The following is a 16,653-nucleotide window of genomic DNA, read 5'->3' as shown; positions in this document are numbered from 1 at the left end:
ATTAACTCACCCACTCACTCACTCAAAATATGTGCAGTGTTTTGAGGCTTGTAAAAGGCGACAAAAGGGACCGAGCTGACACATGCCATCCTATTCGAATTGTGTAGACTGATGCCTCCTTCCTTGTTCCTCCAACTCCATTTTATTCTAGTAAAGATAATGTGAACTAAGGATGCCCTATTCTTACCCTGGATATTACAAAACGTTTATAAATTACATTCCACACATTTATTTATATATACTCAGGTATACCACCATCGATTCGACGACACTTTTACACAGGTGGGCAGCTTCATTTCAGTGAAAGGCTTCTGGCTGCTGTTACCTTTCTGCTGCCATATTATTTGTTTGGTATATGATTCCTAAAGGTCCCCTCTGGGGGAAAACAGCGAACATGCACTTCTTTGTAAATCGATTGTACTCTGAGACTTCTTTAAATTTCCTGGAAGATGCGATCATGAATGGGGTTGTGATGAGATGGGTTCATAGGTGTTACTCTGCTGTGTTATTGCATCTGTCTTCATTGGATTCCTTCTGAAAACATTTCTTGTACAGGGGTGTACTAAGCAGCAAGGCGGCACCGACGTAGGCACAAGCTCCCATGAAGCTGAACCCCCAGAAGTAAGACCCTGTAGCGTCACGAATACCCCCTGAAACATAAACCCAAACAGATGTTGATGACATCACTGCAAAAGACGAAGACAGAGTGGTGTATTCCATTCTTCTTTCAGGACGCATTTACAGTTGAATGTTTCAATCAGACAGCTTAATCTGTAACATATGTCATATTTGGGATTTCACTCTCTTAGTAAAGTACAAATGTTAGTACCTTTTTGGTTGAGTCCCACCTGGGATTCAAACCCGCACCCTCAGAGTCATCAGGCACCTAATCGCCAGCACACAAAGTCAGCCGCCTAGCCCGCTCAGCCACAGCGACTTCCACAAAAAATGGAAGTCGGACAACTGGTGCGGGTTCGAATCCCCGATGGGACTCAACCAAATATGTTCAAGAATTTGTACTATACTAAGAGAGTGAAATCCCAAATATGACACATGTTGCACTTGGCCACTTTCTAAATGGCATCGTGTAATCATAACTTAATCTCTTATGTTTTGCGTACTACAATAGTCGTCTTACCTACAATTGGGTGACATATAGCTATGGACATTCCATGAAACAATGACACAAATCCCAACGTCTTTCCAAGGTAATCCAGACCCATGAAATCAATTATTGCCACGTTAATCAGGGCAAAATATGTACAGGAAAACACCGTCATTGTCACAGTAAACGCCATCATTAAAGCGTAAGAGTTGTAGAAGGAAGTGAACTGCGTCAGCGTTCCGGCAATTGCTAACCCTATAGCCATAACAGTGTGGGCACTAACATGTCCCAGATCAATTAGGAACCCAGCCAGGAGTCGGCAAAAGAAGTCCACTGCCCCAGCAATTGTTAAGAACAGCGCTGCATCCGTCTGTTCCAAACCTTTCTCTTTCGCCAGCGCAGGAATATATACTGGAGTGACGCCAATGAGAACACTGAAGAACGCCACGAGGATAATAAGTCGAAACATAGGCATCTTGAACAGAGAGAAGTCGAGGGATGACAAAGCCTTTTTGATATAAAAGCCACATTTTCTTGACTTGCTCGAAGAATCAACACTTTCAACACCATCAATGTCTTGAACGCTTATGTTCATCATTGCAAGGGACCCGAAATCGGACTGACTGGTGAATAGAAGTATGTTTCGCTTTGATTTTGACACTGCACTCGATTCGGAATCTGTTCTTAGTCTCCTCACAAGAAATGGTGAATCTGATGCAGAGTTCTGAACATTGATGTCCTTTTCTCTGGAATGTAGAATCTTTTCAACACTAGAACTGATGTCACGACGCATTTCGTTCTTCTTTAACTCACTGATAACCAAAGGTTTGGGGTGTTCCTTAAGATGTGGAGTTTTATCCATTTTCTCTGTGGGTTTATTGGCAGATGACTTCTTCCTGAATGACTCCAGTGGCCGTTGGACAGCAGCCCCGACGAACATGTTCAAGACAATACCTGTCAGAATAGTCATGGTGCCAAAGAGACCAAATTCATCCAAGAGGTATCTAACTAATGGCGGAAATACACTTCCGCCGAAGCTGACTGATGACATAGCGGCTGCTGATGCTAGGCCTCGACGTTTTTTGAAATAGTGGCCAATATTTACCATAGATGGTCCGTAAATCATCGAGTTCCCAAATCCTGGAAAAAGATATGACGGAAAAAATGAAATTCTGAAGCATAGAATATTCATATTTTTTACTTAGACACAGATATAAAAAATGTGTACATATTAGACTCCTTATGAACAAGATGGAACGTGTTTCTCAATGCAAAGTTGTGGCAAATGGACTGCTCTTTTGCACTGGAATACACTCATTAGATAGCAATACAATATGGCTTCATGATATCGATCTTGAAGTCTATTTCTTTGATTTGCTGTTGGACTCTAAGAGTGACTGTCTATCAACAATATATCAACATGAATTAACATGGGGATCGCCGGTTTCACAGACGAATGATTCATGTCATGATCAAGGTGAGATAACGCGTGAGATTTTATGACATCTGGACATTCGATCTTGTTCTGCAATCAAAGCACCATGTACATCATTTCTAGCCAACGTGTCTGTATTCTTTGGTAGATAGACATTAAACATGCATATGCATAAGATTGTGTAGAATACATCCAGTTGTGCCTGGTATACATACCGATTAATATGCTGTGTGTTCCAATAAGAAAGTCAATACTTGTGGCGAAGATTGCTGTCGTCATCCCAATACAAGTTATTGCCGCTCCCAGAAGTAAGGTCTTTCTGATTCCGATTAAACTGACGATGATATGCATAGAAATAAGAGCTGAAAGAAGAAATTGCAATGATGCATTTGTTAAGTACATTCTGAAAATGTGTTTTCAAAACCTGAATTATACTGAATGAGTTTACTTTTACCCAATTTGAGTAGTAAGTATTGCATTTTGCGTGATTAATCGCTTTGGGAGGTGGGGGGTGGGGGTGGTATCTTGGGCTTTTGGACTTTCAAGATTGATAAACTGCAAATGTTGAAGCGAAGGGGAAAACAGGTAATGAAGGTAAATTAAGTGTACACGTGACAATTTATGTGAAGTGTTTCATATGTTATTGACATATATATATGGCAATAATTGTCATTGGCTTGTCGTTGCTTGTTAAATGGAATATGCCCTACCTAGAATGGTATATATAGCGAAACTAATGCGAGAGGACATGTTGAAATAACACTGATCACAACGATTATGTTTATTTTCTTGAGAAGATGACATATGACGATGTCATGTAAATTCATTGCTCATATCATGACCACTAACAGTGGAGCTTTAAAGCGTCGAACCGTTCAAAAGGACAACAAACCCATAAGGGAATATTTCACTACACTGGGTGCATATGTGCAGCACGCAGCATTAAGAGCGGGTAGGAGAAGAATGGCAATATACCTACCACCCAAACTGTAAAACCCAGCATTGACTCCCATTAAAAGTGTTGTCTTAGCCGTCGATGCGCCGAACACTTTCAGATACTCAACAAACAGCATGGCAAGTCCGCGGCTATAGCCGATCATCAATCCAATGTTGAGGAAACAACCTTGAAAAAAAATGAAAACTAAAACAAAACTATGATCAAGTTTTGTGGGATACACCAAAACAGTCTTCATAATTAACATCACGATAATGTATTTAGACAGACGACACAAGTCGGTTGTATCATCTCTGTGTTTTGCACTATAAGAAGGTGACACCTGATATCTGAGTGAACGAGTGTTTTTTGTTCAACGTCATTTTCAACCGCAGTTCAGGGCAATTACGTATAGTTTGTTTCATATGTGTCTTTTTTCAACATTGAGAAAACCCCGAAATTATGACAGTCTGAGACATTTATGTTATTAATGAACCATGGGTATGGTGCACACAAACCTTAGAAACATACTCTGGACGAAGCGGGATTTGAATTCACAAACATAGGTTTCTGGTGTGCCCATGGGACGCCACTCTGTATGGCAAAATGCGACGACTGGCCACCGATGACCCCTAATAGAGGTTTAAGAGGTTAACCAGTTTTGTGAAGTCTACGAGCAAGGGTAAATGGTGACTAACAAAGAAACATCATGGCCGACTTGGATTCGAACCCAGGTTCTATACCTGTTCACACACGTGTCATGTGGGCCACCTGTGCCTCACTAAAATTTGAGAACGAACCTTTCACAAAGGAAGTCTTGACAACCATTTAAGAAGTTGGACAAACTTGAAAACATGGCGTATTTATGGATAACAACTTCGTTATAGACGTTGTTATCAATAGAAAAACGCGACATGTTTTCATAACATGCTACCCACTTGGAGAACAGTACGCATTCACACGCTTTTCAACAGAACTCGAGACAAGCCCGAGGTCGACTAAACGAATGATTGTTTATATGAACGTGAGCAAAGGTGTCCAAGCAGAACAAGCTGTTTTCTCCATAGTCGTGCCATGACCCTCCGTAAGTTTTAGGTCGTAATCGTTATCTTTACAAATTGTGTGGGAACTGACACATTGATATAAGGCTGTTAAGTGAGTCTCCCTATTACACAATAGAATACGTGCGTAACCAATGTTTCCAGTAGAGTGAGTGAGTTTAGTTTTACGCCGCTTTTAGCAATGTTCCAAGAAGAACACATAGAAAATGGGTTTCATACATGTGTGGGGAACCGAAGCCGAATTTTCGGCCTTGACGAGCGAACGCTTTAACCTCTAGGCTGCGCCCCCACCCCCACCCCCGTTTCAACTGGATAAGTGCCAAACATGTCCACTTTGAAACTGATTACTACCTGCGTTAAAAATACTGACTGTTGTATCCTAGCCTGGATACAACAAATGACACAACTAGTGGACAGATCTTCTGCCGTAAGAAGAGATTTATACCAAAATACAATATAATCTCTTTCTTGTTATTACCCTGACTGGCGTATGTTGTTTACCCAGCGAAGTGTGAGTGTTTTGTTGTTGTTTATTTTGTTGTCTAACGCCGCACCAAGGGGAAGTATTTAGATAATCGAGTCTGGACCAGGCAATTCTGTGATCAACATCATGAGCATCGATCTATGAGATACGATGTTCGGCTTCAGTTTACTGTGTCTACGTGAAAGACGGAATATTCAAATTTCATTTTGCTTTTGTATCTCAACAGGGTAGCACCACAAAACTATTATTAGTCTGGGTTGTAGCACACTCCCACTCAAGCACTTGGTGTGACAGCAGGGTTCTTCCAGGCTCATAAACCCTTTTTGGATTTCCAAGATTGATAAAATCATCTCACTCTATATATTTTAGCAGATGTTCTGGAGGGTGAATTAGGTTTTACGCCGCTTTTAGAAATAATTAGTGCTGGGCGAGGACACCAGGAATGCGCTTCACGCATTGTACCCATGTGGGGATCCAGCCCTGGCCTTCTTGACGTGCAGACACTTTATACACCGTCTGTCCTTGATATCATATTCGAGGTTTACAGCATGTGTCTGTTCATAAAACTTCAGTCATTCAAAATAGCGGCACAAAATATTTATGACGCAATAAACCTCATACCTGCCAGAATAATCCACGCCCAGCCTCTGTCGACAGGAAGACCTTCATCCTCATCATCATCCTCTTCATCACCATCACTACCCTCAGCATCAGGTTCAGAACACGGCTTCAGTCCGTCCACATCCTTGCGATCCACGTTATCACTCTCATGTTCATGAGCCTTGACGTAATCACCGGGTACAGGAATATAAACGCACTTATCAACATTTACTGTCATATTGTCCCGACTGTTATGCTCCTTGGCTTCATGAGTACCGCCCCCTCCTACCCCAGCACTGTCGTTCTCACAGGCAGTCATGGCCGAGCACAAAGAAGCGTCAGCTGATTACAACCGTCACTTCACAATGACTCCTATGAATCCCTCAAGGTATAAGCCCGATACTGCACGTAAGGTGACCTTGTGTGCGCCGACTAAATCCTTATCGCTTTCGTTTACCTAACGGCAACCACGTGCTTGTGGGTCGTGTCGGTCACTTTCATAGAAATAGGATCATATACATGGATTATGATTGCTGTGACATGTGCTTAACTTGCACTGTCTTCGAGGAGACATTAAACTATTACTATTTGTAAACTACGTTTTAGTGACAGCTAACATCAGATAGCAATTATATAATTGATTAGTTTCGAATAAAGGATTGATGAAAAAAACGATTTTTTTCTAGGAACACATCCGTAATGTATGTCACCGATTTATTCTAGATATTCAATATTCTTTGTTGTGATAACTGGGTCATTTGTAATGTCACATGATTTATTCATTGGCGGAATTCATGTGGTCAGGGCCTGTGCTTTGTTGAAAAAGCAGATGGGATACAATGGACACAAAGGCACCTACGTGTGGGCAGGTACACGGGGCACGTCATGTCAAAGGTCAGTCAGCTGATAATTATGAATCATGAGGTATGTCATTAAAACAGAGATTAGTTGGGTTTTTTGTTCAGGTACTTCTGCAAAGCCAGGTAATTTTATTAAATTCATAACTACATAGTTATTTGAAGTAGTATGTGGCCCGTGGGGAATAGAAACTGGGCCTTTTGGCATGAAGACAAGCACTGACATGGCCTAGTGGTTAAAGCGTTCGCTCGTCACGACGAAGGCCGTGGCTCGATTCAGCGCAGGGGTACAATGTGAGGGGATCATATTTAGTGTCCCCCGCTGAGATATTACTGGAGTATTATTACTCATATTACCATATTTACTCATCCCCCCACCTCTCTCCCCCCACCGCCGGCATGACGAACGAACGCTTGAACGCTACCCCACCGACCCCGGTTGTTTTCAACATTTCGGAGGATGATCTCATTTTGGTACGTTTCCCCAAGCAGCTGCGGAATATTAAAATATAGTTGTTCCTAACGTACAGAAGGGGTGGGATGGGGTTCGGGTGGGGAGGGGAGGGGGGTGGTGGACGGGGAGTATAAATGGGAGAGGGTATGAGGACTTGGTAGGCTTGGGTTTACGGAGATAGTGTTGTCAGTGTGAAATTTCCATTATCTGGTACTTAGCATTCACATTTGTTTGGCAATATATCCTCACTACACAATGCACAGGGAAGCTCTGGGGACAGCTGACATAAATACAAATGTAATATTGTTTGCATGTCAGTGACCTATCACGCATATCCTGTTGTAGGTGATCTCTTGCTCCTAAGTAGCTCTCTAGTAGCTTTCTAAGCACGGTATGTCCCCATGTACAGACCTTTGCGCTGTTGAAGTTCCCTGAGATAGCTTTCTCGCCTGAGCCGGAAAGTATTGTCATACGTGAAGTGTGTTTGATGACGTAGGGGGCATTCAAAGATATCGTGATTTAATGACACTGTCTGCTGTTAATCAAAGTCAAGTGAGTGAGTTTAGTTTTACGCAGGAATCAGCAACATTCCAGCTGTATGTCGGCGGTTTGTAAACAAGTGGGTCTGAACAAGACAATCCAGTGATCAACAGCATGAGCATCAATCTAGGCAATAGGGATAAGATGACGTGTCAGCTCAGTCAGCGAGCATGAACACCCGATCCAATTAGTTGCTTTTTATGACAACCACGGGTTACTAAAGATCAATTCTAACCCGGATCTTCACGTGTCAAAGTACAGTAGGATTCACGATAATCGCATCTTGAGTTATTGAATGAGCAGTGCATAAGTTAAAATGTGCCCTGTGGGTTTAAGTCTTGCGTAACTTAACGGGTGGCCAAATCTCATAAATCAAACACCTCTTACTGCAGAGCTTGGCTCAACGAGGCACCGATCCGGTTGATACACCTTACACTATGTGCGTTCTGCGTTACATGGACCTCAAAGGGATTGAAAACCGCGAACAACAATGAATTTGAAGACGGGGGTAACGTGTCCAAGCTGTTTGTAGGGGGACCATTATAGCGTGTGTGAACTATTTTCTGAGGGTTAAACTAAAAGCTAGCTAACTTTATAAGCTATTTCGTATCATATATTCACGCCGACGTCGACGACACGCGTGTTGCACATTTGAATTGTATTGATGCCATGTCATCATGTCAGGGTTGTACCTTTCACAGTTTCCAGTCATTAAGAATTTTAGACAAATCAGATGTCGGTCCGTGTGACATGTGTATTAAACTTATATTTTATCTTGAAAACTGTAATAAATAGAAAAAGGTGTAATGTCATGATATTTTTTGTGTGTGATTTTTTGTTTGTTTGTTTCTTTCTTTCTTTCTTTTGTTTGTTTGTTTTGTTTTGTTTTTATGTTTTGTTTTTGTTTGTTTTTGTTTTTTTATTTGTTTGTTTTTGTTTGGTTTTTTTTTGGTTTTTGGGGGTTTTTTTTGGGGGGTAGGGGGTTGTTTTATCAGACCCTAATCTTACATGATTTGAAAGTGTGTTATTAGTCGGACAGCGTCATATGTGATATTCCCAAACCAGTCGGGTCTGTGATTGTAGAGATTTACTGGTCCGGTGGGATATTTATTAGCCACGGGCTGTCGGGCCAGTGGTTATTTTGCACACTGTATTCGAACCGGTAAGGAACTGGGAGTCAGACACAACCGTAAGTCAAAACATGATACTTACGCAGATAGATAGATACTTAGATATATAGATTACATAGATATACATAGATATTTATTAGGCATTGCATTACGTCGACACGAACCAACATCAGGCACTTGAGCAAGACTCCACGCCGCATTTACATCTGATGTAAACTTACGTCATATTCACATGTTGAATAAATTCCCCATGATGACATGACCGTGCTAGTTTGCTGTTATAACACTATTATCGCAACAAAAGCTGATTTGATTCTGGCATAGCTGCCAAGACGGCGGGGTACTGACCCAGATTGTGGAGAGGGGTATCGGGAAGGACGGGAAACAAGTAGGTGAAAGGTGACCGGGTGATAAAGTACGACCGCGTTGATCCTTGACCTGTAGACATCGGTATTTTGTTTGACCAGCTGCATTGATAGATTGTGATACATGATCCACTTAGAGCTTTGATATCACAATGATGTTTCAAGATATGATCATAAACTAGCGTCTTCTGTATTGATGATTATATTGATGTATTTCGTTGCTCCGGACCAAATCGTACACGCTAACTGGAAACAGAAGGGTTAGCATCTCACTTATGTTGCAATAGTGCACACTATGTCCGTGTTATATGCAATCTTGGTATATCATATGAGTAAATGGGTTAAAGATTATTTTTTACCCATGTGTTAGCCTGTTTTGTCAATTGGGGCAGATGGGTAGCATCGTGGTTAAAGCGTTCGCACGTCAGGTCGGGTTCCATTCCCTACACGGATCCAATGCTTGAAGCCCATTACACGTGTCCCCAGCTGTGATATTGCTGGGACATTTCTAAAACCGGCGGATGTGAAATACAATCAGAGTGAGTGAGTGAGTTTAGTTTTACGCCGCACTTAGCAATCATCTATTGTTCATAACGTCTGTGAACCTGCACGTGAAGTGCCTGTACGTGACAGAGAGTCGCGAGACAGGTCGGTGACGTGTGCACATCGGGTCTTTGCGCGCGCGAACAGCCAACAGTAACACAACATGACGTTGATCGCATCGACGAACTTCATTCTTCCAGCTGTATACATGTAGATAATATTACCTTTCCCAATGTAACTAATACCGAGATTGTTTCCCTTTATTCTACAGTTTGTACTCCGAATACAGAATGTGATGCTGACGACATAAGTAATGTTACTAACAATATTCAGGTAGACGCAACTGATACAGTACACAGTAAATCAGCAACTATTAAATTCCTAAGCGTAAATGTGTGTGGCTTGAGACATAGGCTACAATATCCAGAATTCAGTAACTTGATAATTTTGTACGACGTTGCAGGTTTCCAAGACACAAAAACCGACATATTTGATGAGTTGGAAATGCCTGGTTACTCTTTATATATTCAGTATACATAGAAGTCCAATAGAAACTCAGGTGGTATTGGAGTAACTATTAAAAACGAATTCAATGACCTGGTAACAGTTCATAAAGATCTCAGTAACGAATATATCCTCTGGATAGAACTATCCAGTCTTCTTATTCATAGTGAAGATGCCATGTATGTTGGTTTTGTGTATCTACCCCCCAAAAGGATCAAAATACTTTAATGACGATGCATTTTATGAAACTGAACAATCCGTATTATACTTCCAAACTCTCTCTTAAAGTGTCTGTTTCATAGATTTCAATGTGAAATCGTATGACTATTGCTGTATAGATAAACATATCACTGATGCCCTAGACATTGACTTGTAATGCTCGAATACAATCGGATAATGTTCAGGGTACGCTCACGAGTAAAGATAAAACAGTCATTGACTACCTGATTGCTTCTCCACCAGTACTAAGAATAATATCGAATTTTAATATTGGCGAGTTTTTGCCGTTTTATTCGGAAGTACAATGTCCTGTGACCTTTTCCAATCAAGAATTGAGTTGTCCAGTAGCCGAACAGTCTTTTAGTAATAACAGCGGCACACACATTCAGGCAAATCAACCTTATCGTTTTGATGATAAGCTTGCTATCCAGTTTCTCATCAATGACAACATTGATGTGAAGAAGCTTGACATCATACTCGATCGGCTCCAAAATATGTCCAGTGAAATCGTCGACATACAGTTTGTGAGTAACATCGTTACTGATATCTCTTATGTACTCCTTGATGCTGTTCGGTCTACTTTTGTTGTCAAACGTAATAATGCTTATTTCTCAAGTAAAGTTACATATAATAAGACACATAAACCGTGGTTTAACAGGGAATGTAAAATGCAAAACGTAGTTTAAAGGAAAATAGGTCCTTGTTAAATAAAACCAAATATAAACTTGTATGCAGCTCGTACAAAAAATGTCTGGATAAACGTATCAAACAATATAAATCTAAGACATGGACTATGTTACGTCACAATAAATGATGAAATCATCTCATCAGTTAAAAATCTAAAACTAAAAATAGCTCCAGGAATTGATTTTACAGAAAACGAGTTCTTTAAATATGCTCTCGAGGTGTTACTTCCCATACTAACTAGACTCTTTAACTTAATACTGTCATCTGGATCTATACCAGAGGATTGGCAAATAGGAATGATTAAACCTTTGTACAAGAAAAAAGGTGATAACTTAGACCCTAACTCATACCGGCCCATTACTATTCCCCGTTGCTTCTGCAAGCTGCTCACGAGTATTTTAAATGCTAGGCTAACAAAATTTGTGGAATCTGAAAATATCATAATACCCGCTCAAGCCGGTTTCCGGAAAGATTTTTCAACCACGGATAATACTTTCGTAATGTCATTATTACTCAGCCTTCTAAAGAATGCCAAGCAAAAACTATATTGTGTGTTCATTGACTTTTCTAAAGCATTTCATTCTGTTTGGAGAGCTGGTTTATGGCATAAAATGCCCAGTAACGGAGTCTCGCTCAGGTTCCTTGTACTTATTAAAAACATGTACAAAGATATTAACTCAACTAAACTTCTCAACAACAAGATCTCATATTTTTTACCACGTAACTCTGGCGTGAGACAAGGATAGAATCTCTCCTCTTTGTTGTTCGCCTTTTTTATAAATGATCTTGAATCATATTTAGTAAATAGTGGGTGTCAGGGTGTAAAATTTCAGTACGTTTCAGATGTAAGTGTAACTCTTTGGCTTCGACTTGTGATACTATTGTACGCTGATGATACCGTCCTGTTCAGCGATGATCCTTATGATCTTCAAAAATCTCTCAATGCATTTTCTTGTTACTGTAATGAATGGAAGCTATCTGTCAATTTAACCAAAACTAAAGTCGTTGTTTTTGGTAGTGGTCCTGCAAAGTCATTTAAGTTAAAACTTTATTATGGTGAGGTGCCTCTTGAGGTAGTAGACTCCTATTGTTACCTTGGTACCGTCATCGTAATAGAAGATTTATTCACGCAGTTAAGGCACTTGTATCTACGGGTAGGAAGGCTATGTTTTCTGTTTTGAAAAAATCACGTAATATAAATTTACCATTTGACTGCACCCTTTCAGCTTTTGATGTAAGGATTGAACCAATTTTGGATGTGAAGTTTGGGGATTCGTAATCATCAACATAATTGAAACAATACATATAAAATTTGTGAAGTTTGCCGCAGGTCTTCGAAATTCAACTCCAGATTATATGATATACGCAGAATTTGGTCGATACTCGATGCATATTAAATTAAGCAAAAGCTTTTTAGGTCTTTGGCACAAAATGGTAACAAATACCCGCCGTGCTAAACTATCATATAATATATATTCATTTATGCTACAAGTTCGTTCTGAAATCAGTTTATTTCCCTGGATTGAGTTTGTAAGAAAGACACTTAATGACTGTGGTTTATCTGAAATATTTGATAATCCATTTCTCTGTACAACTAATTTTCTCTCCTTTAAGATTGAGCAGATCCTCAAAGACCAATTTTTTCAAAAATGGCATACCTCCATGAAAAATCGTCTTTTTATCGTATTTCAAAAAAATAATATAGAATTTGAGAGCTATCTCTTTCTGCCAAGACATATCTATTTCCCCGATTTTACGATTCAGAACGAGTAATCATCACCTCCCGGGCCCTATAGAAATTGGCCTTTGGGCAAATGGGAGATCAATTTCATTATCTGTTCAAGTGTCATGCTTTATTAAAGTATAGACAAAACTATTTACCTTCGTACCTGAATTCTGTATCCCTGTGGAAAGTTGTCAAACTGATCTCCTCTAAAAAACCGCGCAATCTTAAAAATCATGCTGTGTTCATCAATGTAATATTTAAATCTACAAAGATACCTTAACATATGGCTTTTGTTCGCTGTTTATCTGTACTCTCATGTACCGCCGTTGTTGGTGTTGAGTAATAAATTGAATTGAATTGAACTGTTGACATGAGGCTTGGTTCTTATAAGAGATGACGAAGCCAGTGGGCAAGGGTGGGTTATTCTTGACTAGGTTTGATTAGTTCATCGTAAGCCGTAGGGCTGAGTCGTTTGATGTTGATTGCCTCAAAGAGCGTCCTTGCCTTAGTTTTCTCGGATGCTTATGTTGTTCCTAAGTATGACATGGTTTGGATGGGCTAGGATGCGGTCGGAAATGGCTGATTTAGAGCCTTTTTTCTTGACAGATGTCCGATGTTCCTTGATTCGCTGGTTGAGTGGGACATTAAATTTCTACTATGTACGAGTCACCATATACGCATTGAATGTATTAGACAACGCCTGGAGGCTCTTCTTTGGTACTTGTAGCTGGTTTACAGTTGGCTTGTAGGATATGCTGAATTGATGTGCCTCTCTGGAACACAACATTTATGTTGCTTTCCTTCTTAAGTAGTCGGTGGATGTGGTGGCTGATAGTATTGACATATCGTATGCTGATGATGAACGGGATTGATTGCTGACCTTTGGGTTAAGGGTGCTCTTGATTGCTCTGATGACAGGGTTAGCTGGGGGCTAATTTTATTTATGAACACATGACGAAGGTGTTGTCGACTTCAAGGGCTTGCGTTGTGGTACTGATGTTCTTTGCTTTTCTGGTTAGGGTGGCGATTATACCTGTCTTCACTTGTAGTGGGTGATAAGATAAGAAGTGTAGATGTTGATCTGTGTGGGACGGTTTTCTACAAACGCTTGTGTGGAGTTTGATGTTGTTGTCTTTTTCTGCTTGGGCGTCTAGAAATGGTAACTTGTTGTCAGTTTCCTGTTCCATTGTGAATTTCATACGTTGATGTTGGGCATTGAAATGATTGAGAACGCAGCTAACATCAACAGTGGGTTGGATTATGACAAGGTACGCTGAGAATGCCGTACACATCCTCTGGGGTTTTAGGTTTTGTGGCGTTGTAGGTTGAGGTAGTCCAGCTTGGGGATCCTGGTCTCCAGGTCTAGGATGATGATTCAACTCATCATGTCATCAACTTTTCGCAGCTAAAGGAAAGCCTGTCTCCACCCATCTACGACAAGGTCCAAAAGGTAGCTGGCCCTCACCCGACGAGCTATGTCCATCTCCACTTCAGACAGCCTGATCCAGGAAATTCATCACCCCAAGCACACCTTCATGGCCCTCAAAGGATACCCTAAAAAGATACCACAGGCTCTACTCTGGCTTCCCATCAGAAAGATCCTGATCCTAAGTCCAACCAACCCCACCACCAGTCCCCATACCTATAACCCATAAGCCACCAGAACAGCCAAAATAGATGAATCTTTCACGTCAGACAAAACATTAAAGAATGATTTATGCTAATGGGAACGTCCACCTCAAAACCTAGAGGATGTGTGTACGAGATAACATGCAACTGCGGAGACAAATACCTAGAATAGACATCAAGCCCTATAGCCACAGGATAAAAAAACACAAAACTGTGTACTGACGCAGCATTCATGTAATGAAGGAGCAAGAGTGAGTGAGTGAGTTTAGTTTTACGCCGTGTTTAGCAATATTCCAGCAATATCACGGCGGGGGACACCAGAAAATGGGCTTCACACATTGTACCCATGTGGGGAATTGAAGGAGCAAGAATTAACCCACGTATCATGTTCTTTCAGATCCAAATATCTTTTCAAAAACTTGATGATCGCTTGACTCTTGCAAATGTAAGAGACCTATGTACAGACACACAGGCTTGTCCTTGCATTTGGGGTCTGCAATGGAGTCTGATGTTGATGGTGAAGTGTTTGTGTTGTATCAGTTAGTTTTTTGCCGCACTCCAGCCAAATGCATGACAAGCAAGCGAGCATGACTACCCAATTTTGTCAGTCGCCTCTTTGGTGAAGACCAGCTTCAAGGCCCCGTTTCACTAAGCTATCGTAGAGCCACGACTGTTGCAAATCAATGTTACAGTATCTTACCTCAAACGTAAATGTCGCTTTCTGATTGGCTGAGCGCTTCTCTGTTATTTTCAGTGTTCATTGATGGCAACGTCTTCGGTACTTCGTGGTAGTTGCTTTTTTATCTAGAATAACATTTAATGATGCATAGCACGCGGAAATTACCGATGCTTGACGAACTAAAATCGATGGAACTCTAAATCTGTTTTTTCCTGTCTCTTTCGCAAAAATCTAGTGATGGCTACAAAAAAACATTCGACTCTCTCTCTAATACAAATTTTGACGAAAAGCTCAAATGTATCCACTGTCAATATTAGGAAAGGGGAGTTACATCGCGATGACTTTGCTAAGACAATTCCTACGGGAAAAAGAAAAACAGCAAGATGCAAGATTCGAATCGTTTGACACAGGTTTCACACAGGTTGGCTGAAGTGAACGATTCGACACCCCTGCTTCAAACAGTTCAGAATTAACATTGAGGCGTTCGGTAAGATAAATACGTTGTTCAGGGAACAAACAAACATCGAGGGTACCTCAGCCTACGGTCCAATCGTGGCCAGTGAAGAACTCATAGTATAGGAGATACGACAGTAGTAGCGTTACGATAACTTCGTGAGACGGAGCCCAGATCTTCACGGTTCACCAGTATAGTCGCCAACATCTGGATGTCACTCGATTGTGCGCACGCGGAACTGTGCCCGCTGTGACATACGTTGTGTTGATATTAAAGGTATACAATATTTTAATGAAACATTGTCATCAACTGGTCATCTCTGCGTATGGCTAACAAGACCTATTTGTAACTTTGGAATGTGAAAGTACAACAACATGTTTTTGCATACATACCCATGTGAACATTCTGATTGTAATTCAGGTCCTGGATTAGAGTAGTCCTTCAACAGCCCATGCTTGTCATAAAAGGCCGCTGTGCTTCTCGTAAGAGGCGACTAACGGGATCGGGTGGTCAAGCTCACTGACTTATTTGACACATGTCTTCGATTTCCATTTGAGCAGATCGATGCCCATTTTGTTGATCACTGGATTGTCTGATACAGACTCGATTATTTACAGACCGCCGCCATGTAGCTGGAATATTGCTAAGTGGGGTGTAAAACTCACTCACTCACTCACTGATGTGATATTTCATATATACTGTGATATAAACCAGACAATATAAAGTTGTAACAGCGATGTGTATTCTCTTTGTTACGCATGCCACCTGTGCTTCTATCACAACATTATTATTTATAGATAATACAGATTATCCGTAAATCCTTAATGCTATTTTGTTAGGTTTATAACTACTGATTACTCATCTGCAATACTACTTTGTCAAACACTGGACAAGAATTAAACTTCTGATGCCAGTTGATTCTTTAGCCTTTTTCTCTTCTCATCAAGCTGGACAACTAGAGGAGAGAGCAGGAGAAAGGTAGCACCTACGTATACACATGATCCAATGTAGTTGAAGGACGCATCGAACGAACCAGTCGCATCTCGTAAAACACCTGCAGCAAAATAGATATCTCTTATGTTGCCCGTGAAGATCCAGATTAGAATAGGCCTTCAGCAACCCATGCTTGCCATAAAAGGCGACTATTCTTGTCGTATGAGGCGACTAACGGGATCGGGTGGTCAGTGTCCCTGACTTGGTTGACACAGTCATGTCATCGATTCCAAATTGCACAGATCGATGCTCGT

The 16,653-nt window shown here is 40.8% G+C and overlaps 1 protein-coding gene across 1 annotated transcript in view; it reads right to left on the bottom strand.

Annotated features, from left to right (window-relative positions):
• Nucleotides 1-472: 472 nt before the first annotated feature.
• Nucleotides 473-16,653, bottom strand: part of LOC137282073 (uncharacterized) — a 25,015-nt gene continuing 8,834 nt past the window's right edge. The window contains exons 7-12 of the mRNA XM_067813816.1: nt 6,911-6,968; nt 5,641-5,961; nt 3,520-3,663; nt 2,756-2,902; nt 1,139-2,245; nt 473-650 (exon numbers count right to left, since the gene is read on the bottom strand). Of these exons, the coding sequence (XP_067669917.1) occupies nt 493-650; nt 1,139-2,245; nt 2,756-2,902; nt 3,520-3,663; nt 5,641-5,961; nt 6,911-6,968 (1,935 nt within the window). The 3' untranslated portion in view covers nt 473-492. The remainder of the gene's footprint in view (nt 651-1,138; nt 2,246-2,755; nt 2,903-3,519; nt 3,664-5,640; nt 5,962-6,910; nt 6,969-16,653) is intronic.

Source organism: Haliotis asinina, chromosome 4, assembly GCF_037392515.1.
Source record: "Haliotis asinina isolate JCU_RB_2024 chromosome 4, JCU_Hal_asi_v2, whole genome shotgun sequence".
NCBI lineage: Eukaryota > Metazoa > Mollusca > Gastropoda > Lepetellida > Haliotidae > Haliotis > Haliotis asinina.
Note: the sequence above shows the minus strand (reverse complement) of the source record. Positions and strands in the feature narration are given on the sequence as shown.